The sequence below is a fragment of the Saccharomyces mikatae genome (assembly GCF_947241705.1).
Source record: "Saccharomyces mikatae IFO 1815 strain IFO1815 genome assembly, chromosome: 4".
Lineage (NCBI taxonomy): Eukaryota > Fungi > Ascomycota > Saccharomycetes > Saccharomycetales > Saccharomycetaceae > Saccharomyces > Saccharomyces mikatae.
The window spans coordinates 1,391,811-1,404,490 of NC_079259.1; the positions used below are offsets into that span (position 1 = coordinate 1,391,811).

Genomic DNA, 12,680 nt, shown 5'->3' on the forward strand with positions numbered 1-12,680 from the left:
TGAAAGGAACATCTGACTCAAAATGGACATCAATATAGACGATATCCTTGCAGAACTAGATAAAGAAACTACTGCTGTTGATTCTACCAACATCACACAAGTCTCTTCTTCCTCTAACCACAGAGATGCAAATACAATAGTGAATTCATCATTAGACTTGAATGACAAGACTCAGATATATGTTTCTCCGCAACAAGACTTTGCCAACTTGATGAAGTCTTGGAGAAACGAAAGGTGTTCGCCAGAATTATTACCATATCCTCATCAGTTGATGAAAAGATTGCTCAATCGAATATCGATGCAGTCTCAATTAATTGAGAACATATCAATGGGTTTCCTCGATATGCAAAATGCGTCTACTGCGAACTCTCCCATGCCGAACGACTCCAAACTACCTTTGCTTTGTATGGAAACAGAGTTAGAAAGATTGAAGTTTGTTATTAGAAGTTACATACGATGTAGACTCAACAAAATTGACAAATTTTCACTTTATTTGCGGCAATTAAATGAAGATGAAAATTCGTTGACCTCACTTACAGACTTGCTTTCTAAGGATGAGATTAAATACCATGACTCGCATTCATTGATCTGGTTGAAACTTGTCAATGACTCTATACTGAAGTACATGCCTGAAGAGCTGCAAGCTATCAACGATACCGAGGGCAGCGTAAACATGATAGATGAACCAGACTGGAACAAGTTTGTCTTTATACACGTCAATGGCCCACCAGAGGGAAACTGGGACGAAGATCCACTCTTACAAGAAAACGAGTTTGGTAAGCCGTGCTACACCGTGACCATCCCTGATTTGAACGAAGAAGTTGAACTCACCATTGGAAGTATCTATGTCATGAGATATGAAGTCATTAGGGATTTATTAAGAGATGACAAGGTTGCTCTTATTTGAATTATTATGCATTACTCCTTCCCTCCAAACACACACACACACACACACACACACACACACACACATCTTGTACATATAAGTATATATACATGTATGTATTATCAAGCGTAATTCCATTATTCGTTTGTTCGTGTTATGCTTTTCCGCATTTGCGTTGATTTTGCCAGCAACTTGGAATAATTGGAGGATGATCGGGTCTGCAATGAAGTGGGACGTTTTGTGTTAAGTTCTCCTTTTTCAGAAGCCTTTGAAATACAGCTGCCTGGTAGACCGTTTACTAATCTATTGGATTCAGGTACAGGAGGTGCTTGGTTTTTTTTCTTTGTATTTTGGCTTTTTTGGGAAATGAACTTATCGAACATTTTATGGTCCCGTTTCGGCGATGCCACGTTGGGCTCCACGTTTACTTCACTATTAATCACTTTCCAAATTTTCATTAAAACTGACCTCTCTTTACATCTAATGAAAATCGTCTTGGGGGCGTCAATTTCCAGCAGTTGATCATTTCTATAGATCATCCTTTCAACTTCGTTCAACTTTAATTCAAACTGTAACTCGAGTTCATTTTCCTTCCGCATTTTGAGAGCTCTTTCCTTGGTAAAAACCAGTGCTCTCCCCAAATTTGTTATTACTAACACCCTCTTGTGAAATTTGCGTGAATTGTCAGTAGGAGGACCAACATCAATAGAGCTTCTGTAGTCTGGAACTACACTTTCCAAGTTTTGTGCTGAAATCTCTACATCCTTCATCAATAAAGCATGTTCACCCATGTTTTGCAACAAATAAGACCGAAGATTGTCAGAAGAACGACTTCTGTTATCTTTTCCCTTTAGTGTGGTCGAGACTGAAGTAGGTGGCACATATGTGTGATCATTTGAAACCTTCCTTTGCGCCTTTTCGCGACCTATATTGCCCGACACAGATCTACTAAATGTGCTCAATTTGTTCCCCATTTTTGGTTGACCTGTGTACTCTTTATTGAAAGCTGCTGTTGCTGCAGTCATGCTTATCACAGATTGATCTTGAGAGGTCATTGCTGGCTCTTGTGGTGTGTTGTCCAGATGACTCCTACTGCTCAGTTGAAGATTGCCCAGTTTTGAAGTGGTATCGTTCTCGGAAACTTTTGGAGGTGGTTTCATCGCCTCTGCACTTATTTTATAAGATTGTATTTCTGGCGGATCACCATCCCATACTGAACCATCTTCAAAATTGATTTTATCAAAGAAGACATGTGCTTTGATCTGTTCAATGGCCAGTCTATCGTTCGGATCCCTAACTAATAGTTTTTTCACCAGATCTTTCACTATTTGTGGAAAACCTGCAGTAAAGGCATACTGAATCTTCATTACTTTTTGGAACGTCAAATATTCATTGGCAGCTTTGAAAGGCGGTTTCCCCGCAAGCATCTGATACAAGATGCAACCGAAGGCCCAAATATCGCAACGAGAATCTGTATAGCTGTCATTTAGTAGCTCGGGTGAAACATACTCTGCAGTACCAACAAACGATTTGGATTTTGCATACAAATCAAAACAAGGCTTTCCATCTGCTGCGTTTGACGGCTGCTCCGGTAAAATTTTGGCTGTCCCGAAATCTGTCAACTTCACTTTCATATCTTTGTCGAGTAAAATGTTTTCGGGCTTGATATCCCTATGTATAATGCCGATACTGTGCAAGGAGTCAACGGCATCGATGATTTGCGACGCATAATAGCGCGCACATATCTCGTTTAGGGACCCATACTTCTTAATCAGGCCCAAGAAATCACCGTGGGGGGCATATTCTAGAAGAAAATACAAACTTGCCTCGTCCTGGAATGTAAAAAAAAGCCTGATTATGCCCTTAGTACCATTCAGCTTCTGTAAGGCCAATTTCTCCACCGTGACGTATTTGACTTTTTTTTGACGTATCAAGTACTCTTTACTCAACACTTTGACTGCGTACTTCTTGCCCGACTCGCGGGCGGTAGCCAGAACAACACTAGAATATGACCCGTCTCCGAGTTGCTCACCGAACTTGAAGTCCTTTATCCCCATCTTTACCACATGCTTAGTTAACTCCCCCGTCGTTGGGTCGACAACGTCCTTAATAATTTTTGCCGCACCACGTTCTGCCCATTCCTCTCTTCTACGCCTCATAGACGGATCAAGACCCATCTCGTGCTGCATACCCGGGTTGTTGTTTGCCAGGGGAATAAAGCGGTTGGTATTAGTCAATGCCTTGTCTCCAAACTGACCCTGTGGTGAACCATGCAGTTCTGACGCACTCTGAGTGTTACTGTCATCCAAGAAAGAACGGGAGTAATCTTGCGTTTGTGTATGTTCCGAAACTGTCGGTACAAGAGGTTTAGACAGCAGTGCGTGGTCTGCCTCTGTCAAAGACCTATTTCCCATAGTAAAAATGTCGTGATAATATGCAATCAATTGCACGCGCAAAACTTCTATCAGATAGTGACCCCCAACCTATACGTCCTCGGCCTGGCTGTGTAGCTCTTATTGTCGCTCCTGCAATATGTCAAACCATCAGTAGCGTTAGCTTGAATTTTTCACGCTCCCTTAAACGATAATACCCTAACAGGCTTTCGATAACTTCTAGGGTTACAAAGCAAATTAGATAGGTCTTTTCTGCAGACTTCAGGGTTCAACCCTTAACTCCGAAAATCGGGCAAGCCCATTTTTTCAACGATTTTTCAACGGATTTTTTTCCGCAGGGCATCGGTAATTGACAATGCTCACGACCGATGCATGCAACAATCAATGTAAAACCTTACTTAGCCGGTTACTGACGTATAAGCCAAACAAATATATATATATATATGTGCATGTTGACACACTTAAGTCAGGAAATCCATTGTTTCAATAGATACATATCAGTATTATCTATTGGAACGGTAAGGACTTTACAACTTGCACCATTTAACTTCACAGCGGTGATTCTGGTTCCTAACTTTTCCATTGTTTGCCCTTTTCGTCACTCGTTTAGTTATTAGTCGCCTATAGTTGAGTCAAACTAAAAAAAAAAAAAAATGAGTCTTACTACTACCAGAAGAAGAAATCAAGAGAGCGTCTGTTGCAGCGTAACGACGGGTTCCATTAAGGTAGAAGCCGTCTCGAGTACGACAGTTTCAGAAAAGAAGAAGTTGCTACATAATTTCGATGAGTTGCCAGAATGGCAAAAAGATAACGATAAGATTCTCACCGGGTACGTCCGCGAGACACTGTCATGGAAGAAGTGTCTGTATTCCCTATTTTATTGGAACAACGAGACAGTGAACATCTATACGCATTTGGTACCGGCTGTCATATACTTTGTGTTTGCAATCACACTGACCAATTACTTCCTTATTCCTGTTTTTCCCTCGACCTCGTGGTCTGATTACACCGTGATCAACATATTCTTGATGGGTGCGTTTTCGTGTCTGATGTGCAGTAGTTGTTTTCATTGCATGAAACAACACTCTGAGAAGCAAAGCAACTTTTGGAGCAAGCTTGACTACTTAGGAATCATTAGTTTGATTTCCTGTTCTATGATTCCTATAATATATTTTGGTTATTTTGACCATATATCCTACTTCAGCCTGTTCACGATTGTTACTCTGGTCCTAGCAACTTTTTGCACTGTATGTGTCCTACACGAAAAGTTCAATACTTCCACATTTCGTCCATTTAGGGCCATGTTCTTCATATTATTTGGATTCAGTGGACTGCTCCCATTGACTACGGGGTTTTTCAAGTTTGGCATTCAAGGAGTTTTAAACAGAATCAAAGTAAGCTTCGTGTTTTGGGAGGCGCTCTTTTATATTTCAGGGGCTGTTATCTACGGGTTTAGGATTCCAGAAACTTTGGCACCAGGTAAATTTGATTTCTTAGGTAGCTCTCATCAAATATTTCACATCATGGTGGTTCTTGGCTCCATATGTCATCTGAAAGCCATCATCGGTTCTTATAAATTAATGCATTCTCATATTCACCCTTGATGGGCTCACAACAAAGAATAGTAAATAATTTATTATATGTTTAAGGTAAGAAAATAATTAAATATAAAAAAAAAGTCTTTATTCCGTTTTAGCTACCTGTTATTCCATGATACAACTGCAGATGCAAATATTGAGTAGTTACTTTATCTTGTCGAGGTACCGCTCTTTATTAACCTAGTTAGTTTTCACATTAACAATGTAAAACATGCCGAAAAATAAAAGGTTCAAATTGGTGAAGACACTACAAAAGAAAAGAGAGAAGGAAAACCAAGAGACCTCCAGACGATACCAGTACGCATCCTTTTCGAGAAAATTAGGAAAAGGGAAAAACTTGTGTAACTATCACGCTATGAGCACGAGATTGAAGGCTTTAAACGCATACAGGCATGGCTTGAGAGCTACTCGTGTAGCTTTCCAGAATGACACTGAAGTATTGATAGCCGCGAGAGCAAAAATGCGTTCAGGCATGTTATGCCCTCCAAATCCTAAGCTAAACACGGAAGAACAGATCCAACATCTTGAAGACGTGGCTGTTTTCTTAAGAAGAAACTTGGTTCAAGGTAAAAAAGTTGACGGCACAAATACAAAGGAGCCTAGGTATCATTTAAACATTCACAAAGACACCGAATTGGGCGATAATGAAACTGTTGCAGATCCTACAGTGAAAGTGAAAACAAAATTAAGGGCAAGACCATTTAAATGCTCTGATAAAAGGTAATGATAACGCTCTCGTGTTGTTCTATTTATTCATTTCTCTTTTAAGAAGTTATCTACTTGTAAATACTTTTCTAATTTTAGTGCTCTTACCAATACAGATGGTTTGAATCAGCGCTGAATACTGTTGCATTTATCACGCACATATATGTATATAGTTTAGTTTAGTTTGCATTCATGCAAACTCAGGTTGTTATTACTACTACTTTATCCCTTTTAACGATAAACCTCATTGAGCAAGGTATGTAACGGAATTAATTTAACAAAACTGGAGAAAGGATAAATAAGGAGAAAGTAATGCTAGCTAATTAGATTGATATAGTTAACCAAAGCAACGGAAGCACATAGAGTGAGAAATGCGATCATCTTTGTACAGGTGTGTTAGTCGGGCCTGTTATAGCACAAATGTCACAGAAGATTTCATAAACAGCATTTTGGCAAGAGCTCAAGAGGCAACAGCAAAAGCTTCTTCCAATGCTATCAAGTTGGATAAGATGAAAGGGAGTAGAGTTCACACTAAAAAGAGAAATGGAAATCAGAACAGGAATACTATGAACAATATGGAAGGCAAGACTAGAGAGGCGAGACAAGGAGAAAGAAACATGAGATTGAACAGTCGTAAAACAAATGACGACTCTGCACATACTAACAGGCAACAATGGAATAGAAGTGCAACCACATCTTTTGTCAAAGACTCTATCGGAACTGCAGCGGTTACACAACCGCAGTTCAAAAAGATGCAGAGTAATTCGAAAGGAAATTCTAAGGTTGAAGATGATTTGCTTGATGTTTTCAATTCATCGATGGAGCAGAAATCGATTAGCTTCAATAAGAATTCGAAGTCCAAAGCAAGATTCCAGAAAAAAAGTCATATTTTAACGGCATCTAAAAGGAGAAAAGTTCCACAACAACAGCTGTTGCAGAGAGCTATCAAGAGACCTGTTAGTGCAGAATACATCCTAGAAGAGCCAACACCTCTATCTATACTAGAATATACACCTCAAGTTTTTCCAACAAAGGAATCCAAATTAATCAACTTTAGCTTGGATAGTTTGAGAAAATCCAATTACCCAATTTATAGATCACCAAATTTGGGAATTCTCAAAGTCCACGATTTTACCTTAAACACGCCAAATTTTGGTAAATATATGCCAGGATCTTCATTAATTCTTGCAAAAGAACCTCAATTACAGAATCTACTTCTTCAAGGTAATTCGAAAGATTTTCATAAGCTTTTCAGAGGAGAATATCAACTTTTAGAACCCTATGGAAGAACAGATTTTGAAAAATTAACGAAATCTAAAGAGGCTGTGAGTAAACTCTTACACAATAGCCAAATTGTGAGATTGTCGTTACAATCTGTTGTCATGGAATCCGAGGATAAAAAAATGGTGTATGACGTTTGTTCTGGGATAAAACCAATTTCTGAACTTCAACAGTAATGTAAATATTAATACTTCATGTTTATATACCTGTAAATATATAATATATGTAAAGGTTCAATTTTAGGTTTGAACGAAAGAAGTACCCATGCTTCGTTCTTATTCTTGGTTTTCAAAGTTCCCACTAACTTCGTTGGAAATGGATATTTGATTTTTCAGCAGGAATTTCCGTAAATTAGACTCCTCTTTCTTCTCTTTGTACTGACAAAGTACACTTAGGAGCAGTTCGGATATTGATTGAATAGGAAAAATAGAGGGTATAGTTTCAAGGACCATTAATTGTATATCTATGTCACTGAAAAGATCGCAATTTCTTCGCAATAAATTGGTTACTAATTCAACTGAAAGGTTTAGGGAAGGTGATATCCTTAAGTATTGTTTCATCACCATAACCAAGTTTTGCTTACCCGTAAATTTTTCTACGTTTCTGAAATCATTGAATGAGAGGTATATTTTCAGCAACTCTTCAGCAGAAATCCACTTTATCAAATCAATAGAGAAAAATAACAAGCTTAACATATGCTCTTTATCGATCTTAGAAATTTCTTCAAATACGAAATTGATAAATTCATCATCCTTTTCATTTTCCGATTTTAGATTTTCGCATTTTTTAAAAAGTTTTGAGAACCCTTCACATTCGAGATTATGCTTTAATTTGATATTAACAAAGTTTATTATATCTGTCTTGTCATAAGCTAAATCATTCTTGTATTCTTCGATGAAATGGTCAATAATTGACCATATCTCATTCTGATTGATTATTTCTTGTAATTTTGTCAAATAATAGTCAAAGAGGAATTTCGAATCACGACTGTTTTTAACGCCGAGTTCCTCTATAAATGATACCTTCAACGAAACGTCCTCTTTCGGTATTCTGTCTAAAAACTCATTCTTATTTACGCCGGCCATGTTTAGTACCTTGAGAACTTGTTTGGTGATACTTTCCTTATTATTTGCGTCACTTTCTCTCAGAACGAAAATAAGGTCATCGGCTAGTGTATCTTTGACATATTCCTCAGGTAGCTTTTTGATATTTTCTTCGATGAATGAAACTAGTGATTCATAATTTTTAGCTTTTTTCAAAAGACTTAGCGGTTCCAGATATTCTCCCTTTACTTTATATATTTCGATTAGTAATTTATTTCCAGGAAAATCATCGCCATGTAAATGAATCTCTTTGATAATTTCGTCATAACTTTCACGCTCAAACATATCTATCGTTATAGCTTCGTTTGCCTCTAATCGCAAATTGAATAAAGTTATATCTATGGATCTCATTATATCATTGAAATCGCTTGCCAAAAGTCCAGTTTTATCTCTTTTTTTTAATTCATGTTTCATCATTAATATCATTTTTATGATATTTTCGCATTTGTTATTTAACTTCAAACTTTTTAACTTTTCAACTATATCTATTAATCCATGAAAACACCAGATCTCGCTATAAACCTTCCAACCAAACATATAGAATAATATTCTGATGTCAATTTTGTCAGAAAAATCGCACCACTTCTTCATTACCTCATCTTCTATGTGATCGTAATGCAACATCATTAGAAACAATAAAAGAGACATCAAATACTTTGATTCGATGTTCTCAAACTTTGTTAAATTCCTTTTTGCAAGCTTCTTCAGTTGGTCTTCGATATTATCAATTTCATATTCTTCACATGATGTAAAACGCAAGATCATAGGTGTCGGGACTAGTAAATGGATCCCGAAGCTATTGTAAATGATTAAAGAAGTCTTCTCTTCGTAAGATTCTTCAATAAAAGCACGTTCTCTTTCTATTCTAAATTTATTGTCACTATGTGTTAGAGGTTCTAACTTCAACTTATTGAATAGTTCTTTTTTTAGTTCTTCGGAATTATTGGTATTAGTGAATATATTGTCTGATTTTGAAATTTTTAGATCTGAACTCGAGCTAATTACACTTTGCAATAACTGTGATTCTTCGCTTGGCAAAGCAGAGTATATGTCGACTGATTGGAACGCAGACTCCGCAATTATGTAGGGAAACTCTACAATTATATTCCTTGGGTAATTTTTTAGCACTATTGTTCCTTTTATTATATCACCATGATGATTCACTACCAAGGCTATGGCGCCACTGTCGTATGAATCTCCTCCAGAACAAACCAGAAATTCATTTTCTTCATTAAAGTTCGTAATTATAGGATTCAGATCTTCATCAGTTTCACTTATTCGAAACAAAGGAATTACCTGTGACGTTTTTAGATTTATGAGTTCGTAATTATTCAATTTTGAAATCATTAACGTTTCTCCATGAGCACAAGCCTTATCTATTAGTTTAAAATTAAAGATTTTGGAAAGTACCAATGAATTTGCGGATATTTTGAGTAATCTAACCCCTTCTGTGTGAAATGCATATATTCTGTAGGCCTTTGAGCTTCGGGAAAAATTACAGATAACAACATCATTAATGCCTGTGAGTCTTGTTGTATTGGGTCTTGGGGCAAATTCCGGAAGAATAAACAAGACCAATTCATTATTGCATAATATTAGTGCACCTTCTACTTTGGGTAAAAGCAGAATTTTGTCAATCTTCGAATTTGATTCTGCATCAAATTTTGTTCGGGATACAAGCATATAGTTTCCACGTTCAAGTTCAAAATAGTGCAGAAGGTCGCCAGTAGTTGTTCCCAAGAATATGTGGTTATCATAAGCTTCACAACATGTGTATGTTAAGTTCGATGGTACATTGTCTAATAAAGTAGAGATCCTAAAAGGACCTTCACTTATTTCTAGTGGCAAACGTTCTTGTTCCTTTTCACTTGTCACTTTTTTGTCATCTTTACTTGTAATATCAGTCTTTGTAACGCTGGTTACTGTGCTACTTAAGGTACAGACTTCCTGTGCCTTGTCTTTGTCGGTACCTGAACTGTTTTCGATTGCTCGACTCTCTTCCTGAGAAGATGTATCAACATGTTCTATATCATTAGGGCTGGAACTATAGATGTTAAGTTTCATATTCTCTGTTTTGCATTGGCTGTCATTCTGGACGCTCTCTTCGTCATTTACTTTTTCATGTGTTGATGATTTAATATCCACTTTATGCTCTCCTTTATTGTCATCTAGAACTTTTGCTTCGTCATCTTTTATCCCCTTTTTTACCATCTTTCTGTAGCACTTTATGCGTAATGAAAAACGAACAGGTCTTTTTGACTATTTTGTTAAGTGGAGCTTGCTATATGTGGTTGTATAATGATAACTTATATATGAGCCCCCAAAGTTGAGATCACCTTTTTTTCACATTGGAGTGATATCTTCAACAAATATTATGTGATGTAAGGAGTTTTTGCAGAACATTTATGCATATTTATATCTTCGATAATTTCAAGCTTTTTATCGTTATTGTACAGAAGTTTATATACCAAATATTGTGACTTTACCTTTGAAAGAATCTATTTTAAGAGTTTAAGCAGAAGGTGAGATCCTTTATTATTTTCGTCAGTAATTATATTACTTTGAACTTCTTTCAAATCCTTCAAAAATAGCTTTCCTTCCTTTTGATCTTTCAACGTTTCATACAATGCCACAATTGTGAATGAACTATCGGCATTATTGATCCATTCCAATAAATTGGAAGAGTTGATAATTTCGTCGTATAATTTGTGAGCAAATGAGACGCCTAATCCTTGAACATTCTTTAGAGGTTCAACCTTTCTTTCCTTGTTATTCCATTTACCACCTTGAATTAACGCCTTCAATAATCTAGTAGAGAAGGCTCTATGTATTGGATGTTCTTCTTCAGTTATGTCACCTTTAAAGATGGTTAGAATGTCGCTCAAGACATCTTGATACTTTCCTTGATCTTTTTCACTCAACTGGGCGTACAACTCATCGTTTATTAAGACTTCAGCAATGAATTGGCAGCCTAAGTTTTCTCTTAATATATCAGAGTAGTGTTTTGATATGGTGGTCAAGAACATGGGGGCAAATCTGGATAAAAGTTCTTGTCTTCTCTGTAAAGGATCCTTCTTGGAAGTGGCTTCGGATAATTTAATGTATCTCAATAGTTCATTCTTGACAATGGGAGAGAAATATTTACCATCTAAACCTAATAGAATGTATAGCCATGGTCTTCTACCAAACTTATCGATTATGAAGTCTTGTAAATGTTCCTTAACAGTAGGACTGAAAGTCTTGAATACCAAAACTGTATCGTCAACACAGTTCAAAATAGTAATGAAAACAATATTACCATACTCATTCTTGATTAATTTTTCCCCGTGATTTTTCAAAGCCTTTAGAATCAGTTTTCTTTCCTTGGCATTAGCTCTGGCAACCAAAGTACAAGCAACATCGGAACCTTCTGGAGTGTGCACTAACTCAGCGAATTGTTCATGGAGTAATTCGATCATATCAGAAATTTCTTTTTCGTTGGCAATTTTCACATATTCTCTCATAGCGGCATGTAAAATTTGGAAGCCGGTAGAACCTTTTTCAACTGATGCGGTAATGGTACCGATCAAATTTCTGGCAATAATATTTCTTTTCTCAACGCTACTTTCACAAACTTTTTCTATAGTTAAATCTTTGTGGGTTTCTCTGAATACAGCATATTCGGAACCCCAAAATTCTTTAATCATTTGTTGTTTTTGTTCATGGGTGGCATAAAGAACAAATAAATCTTCAACAACATAGGCACCTTCACGATGTCTCATTAATTTTCTCAATGAACCGTGTAATTCGTCTATTATAGTTTGTCTTGAAGTTCTAGAGCCATAATGCAGTAATTTAACCAGTAGATATTTACCGTATGCAGATGTGGCTAAAACATAGAACTTACCCTTCAGAGCATCGACGATCTGCTCACGACGTTCTTTGGAGGAATACTTGACTAGCGTTTGAACAATACGAGAAGCATCGTGCTTTAAGACAAGATCACTGATACAATCCTTGGATAGTTCCCAAATTTCATTGGATAGTTTTTCACGAATTTGCTTTGGTAGAGGTGGAGTCTTTACACGTAATCTTTCCCAGACAGATTTAATTTGTTGAACTTGGGTACCAGATTTTCTTTGCATTTTTCTTTCCTTTAATAGTTTTCTCTGTTCGGTATGGTTACCACCTTCACCTCCCTCGGATTTATCTTTTCCTTCCTTGTCCTCGTCCTTACCTTCGTCATCATCTTCATCACTGTCATCAGAAATATCTAATTCGTCAACATCTTCGTCTTCTGCACCCGCGTCACTACTATCTAAATCATCATTTTCAGATGAAGAAGAATCAGTGTTCTTCCTACTGGCCTGTTCTAATTCCTCATCAGACGAGTCAATAGAAATTCTAGGTTTCTTGGCTAATTTCTTCTCCGTGGAGCCAACTTCTTTAGCGGAACGTTTTCCTCTTATCTTCTTTGTTAAAGGTGCCATTTCTAGTTAACTTATTTATCCTAATTGAGATACTAAACGTTTGTCTTCAATAAACACTTTTCAGTTTCAAAGTACATACAAATGGGCATCGCATCTCATCTTAACAAGTAAAAAATTTTCAGTACAATTTCTCATAGATGAAAAAAAGGTCTTCAACTCCGGGTTAGTTAACTTGACTTTGCATAAATTTATCAAAAAGCATAAAAAAAATAGCTTTTGACATTTTTATTATTATGTAAATATTT

General features: G+C 36.7%; 7 protein-coding genes across 7 annotated transcripts; 4 read left to right on the forward strand and 3 right to left on the reverse strand.

Moving 5' to 3' along the window:
• Positions 1 to 22: 22 nt before the first annotated feature.
• Positions 23 to 907, forward strand: SLD5 (DNA replication protein SLD5; the record flags this gene model as incomplete). Its single annotated transcript, XM_056221689.1, has 1 exon — positions 23 to 907. The coding sequence occupies one exon, from the start codon at positions 23 to 25 to the stop codon at positions 905 to 907; it is 885 nt and encodes a 294-aa protein (XP_056081455.1).
• Positions 908 to 1,023: 116 nt separating this feature from the next.
• On the reverse strand, positions 1,024 to 3,300 carry PKH1 (serine/threonine protein kinase PKH1; the record flags this gene model as incomplete). The annotated part of the gene is made up of 1 exon (XM_056221690.1): positions 1,024 to 3,300. One exon carries the CDS (start codon positions 3,298 to 3,300, stop codon positions 1,024 to 1,026), a length of 2,277 nt encoding a protein of 758 aa, XP_056081456.1.
• Positions 3,301 to 3,932: 632 nt separating this feature from the next.
• IZH1 (PAQR-type receptor) lies at positions 3,933 to 4,883 on the forward strand (the record flags this gene model as incomplete). The annotated part of the gene is made up of 1 exon (XM_056221691.1): positions 3,933 to 4,883. One exon carries the CDS (start codon positions 3,933 to 3,935, stop codon positions 4,881 to 4,883), a length of 951 nt encoding a protein of 316 aa, XP_056081457.1.
• Positions 4,884 to 5,232: 349 nt separating this feature from the next.
• On the forward strand, positions 5,233 to 5,601 carry MZM1 (Mzm1p; the record flags this gene model as incomplete). The annotated part of the gene is made up of 1 exon (XM_056221692.1): positions 5,233 to 5,601. One exon carries the CDS (start codon positions 5,233 to 5,235, stop codon positions 5,599 to 5,601), a length of 369 nt encoding a protein of 122 aa, XP_056081458.1.
• Positions 5,602 to 5,953: 352 nt separating this feature from the next.
• On the forward strand, positions 5,954 to 7,039 carry RSM28 (mitochondrial 37S ribosomal protein mS46 RSM28; the record flags this gene model as incomplete). The annotated part of the gene is made up of 1 exon (XM_056221693.1): positions 5,954 to 7,039. One exon carries the CDS (start codon positions 5,954 to 5,956, stop codon positions 7,037 to 7,039), a length of 1,086 nt encoding a protein of 361 aa, XP_056081459.1.
• Positions 7,040 to 7,138: 99 nt separating this feature from the next.
• VPS3 (CORVET complex subunit VPS3) lies at positions 7,139 to 10,177 on the reverse strand (the record flags this gene model as incomplete). Its single annotated transcript, XM_056221694.1, has 1 exon — positions 7,139 to 10,177. The coding sequence occupies one exon, from the start codon at positions 10,175 to 10,177 to the stop codon at positions 7,139 to 7,141; it is 3,039 nt and encodes a 1,012-aa protein (XP_056081460.1).
• Positions 10,178 to 10,464: 287 nt separating this feature from the next.
• PUF6 (Puf6p) lies at positions 10,465 to 12,435 on the reverse strand (the record flags this gene model as incomplete). Its single annotated transcript, XM_056221695.1, has 1 exon — positions 10,465 to 12,435. The coding sequence occupies one exon, from the start codon at positions 12,433 to 12,435 to the stop codon at positions 10,465 to 10,467; it is 1,971 nt and encodes a 656-aa protein (XP_056081461.1).
• Positions 12,436 to 12,680: the final 245 nt, after the last annotated feature.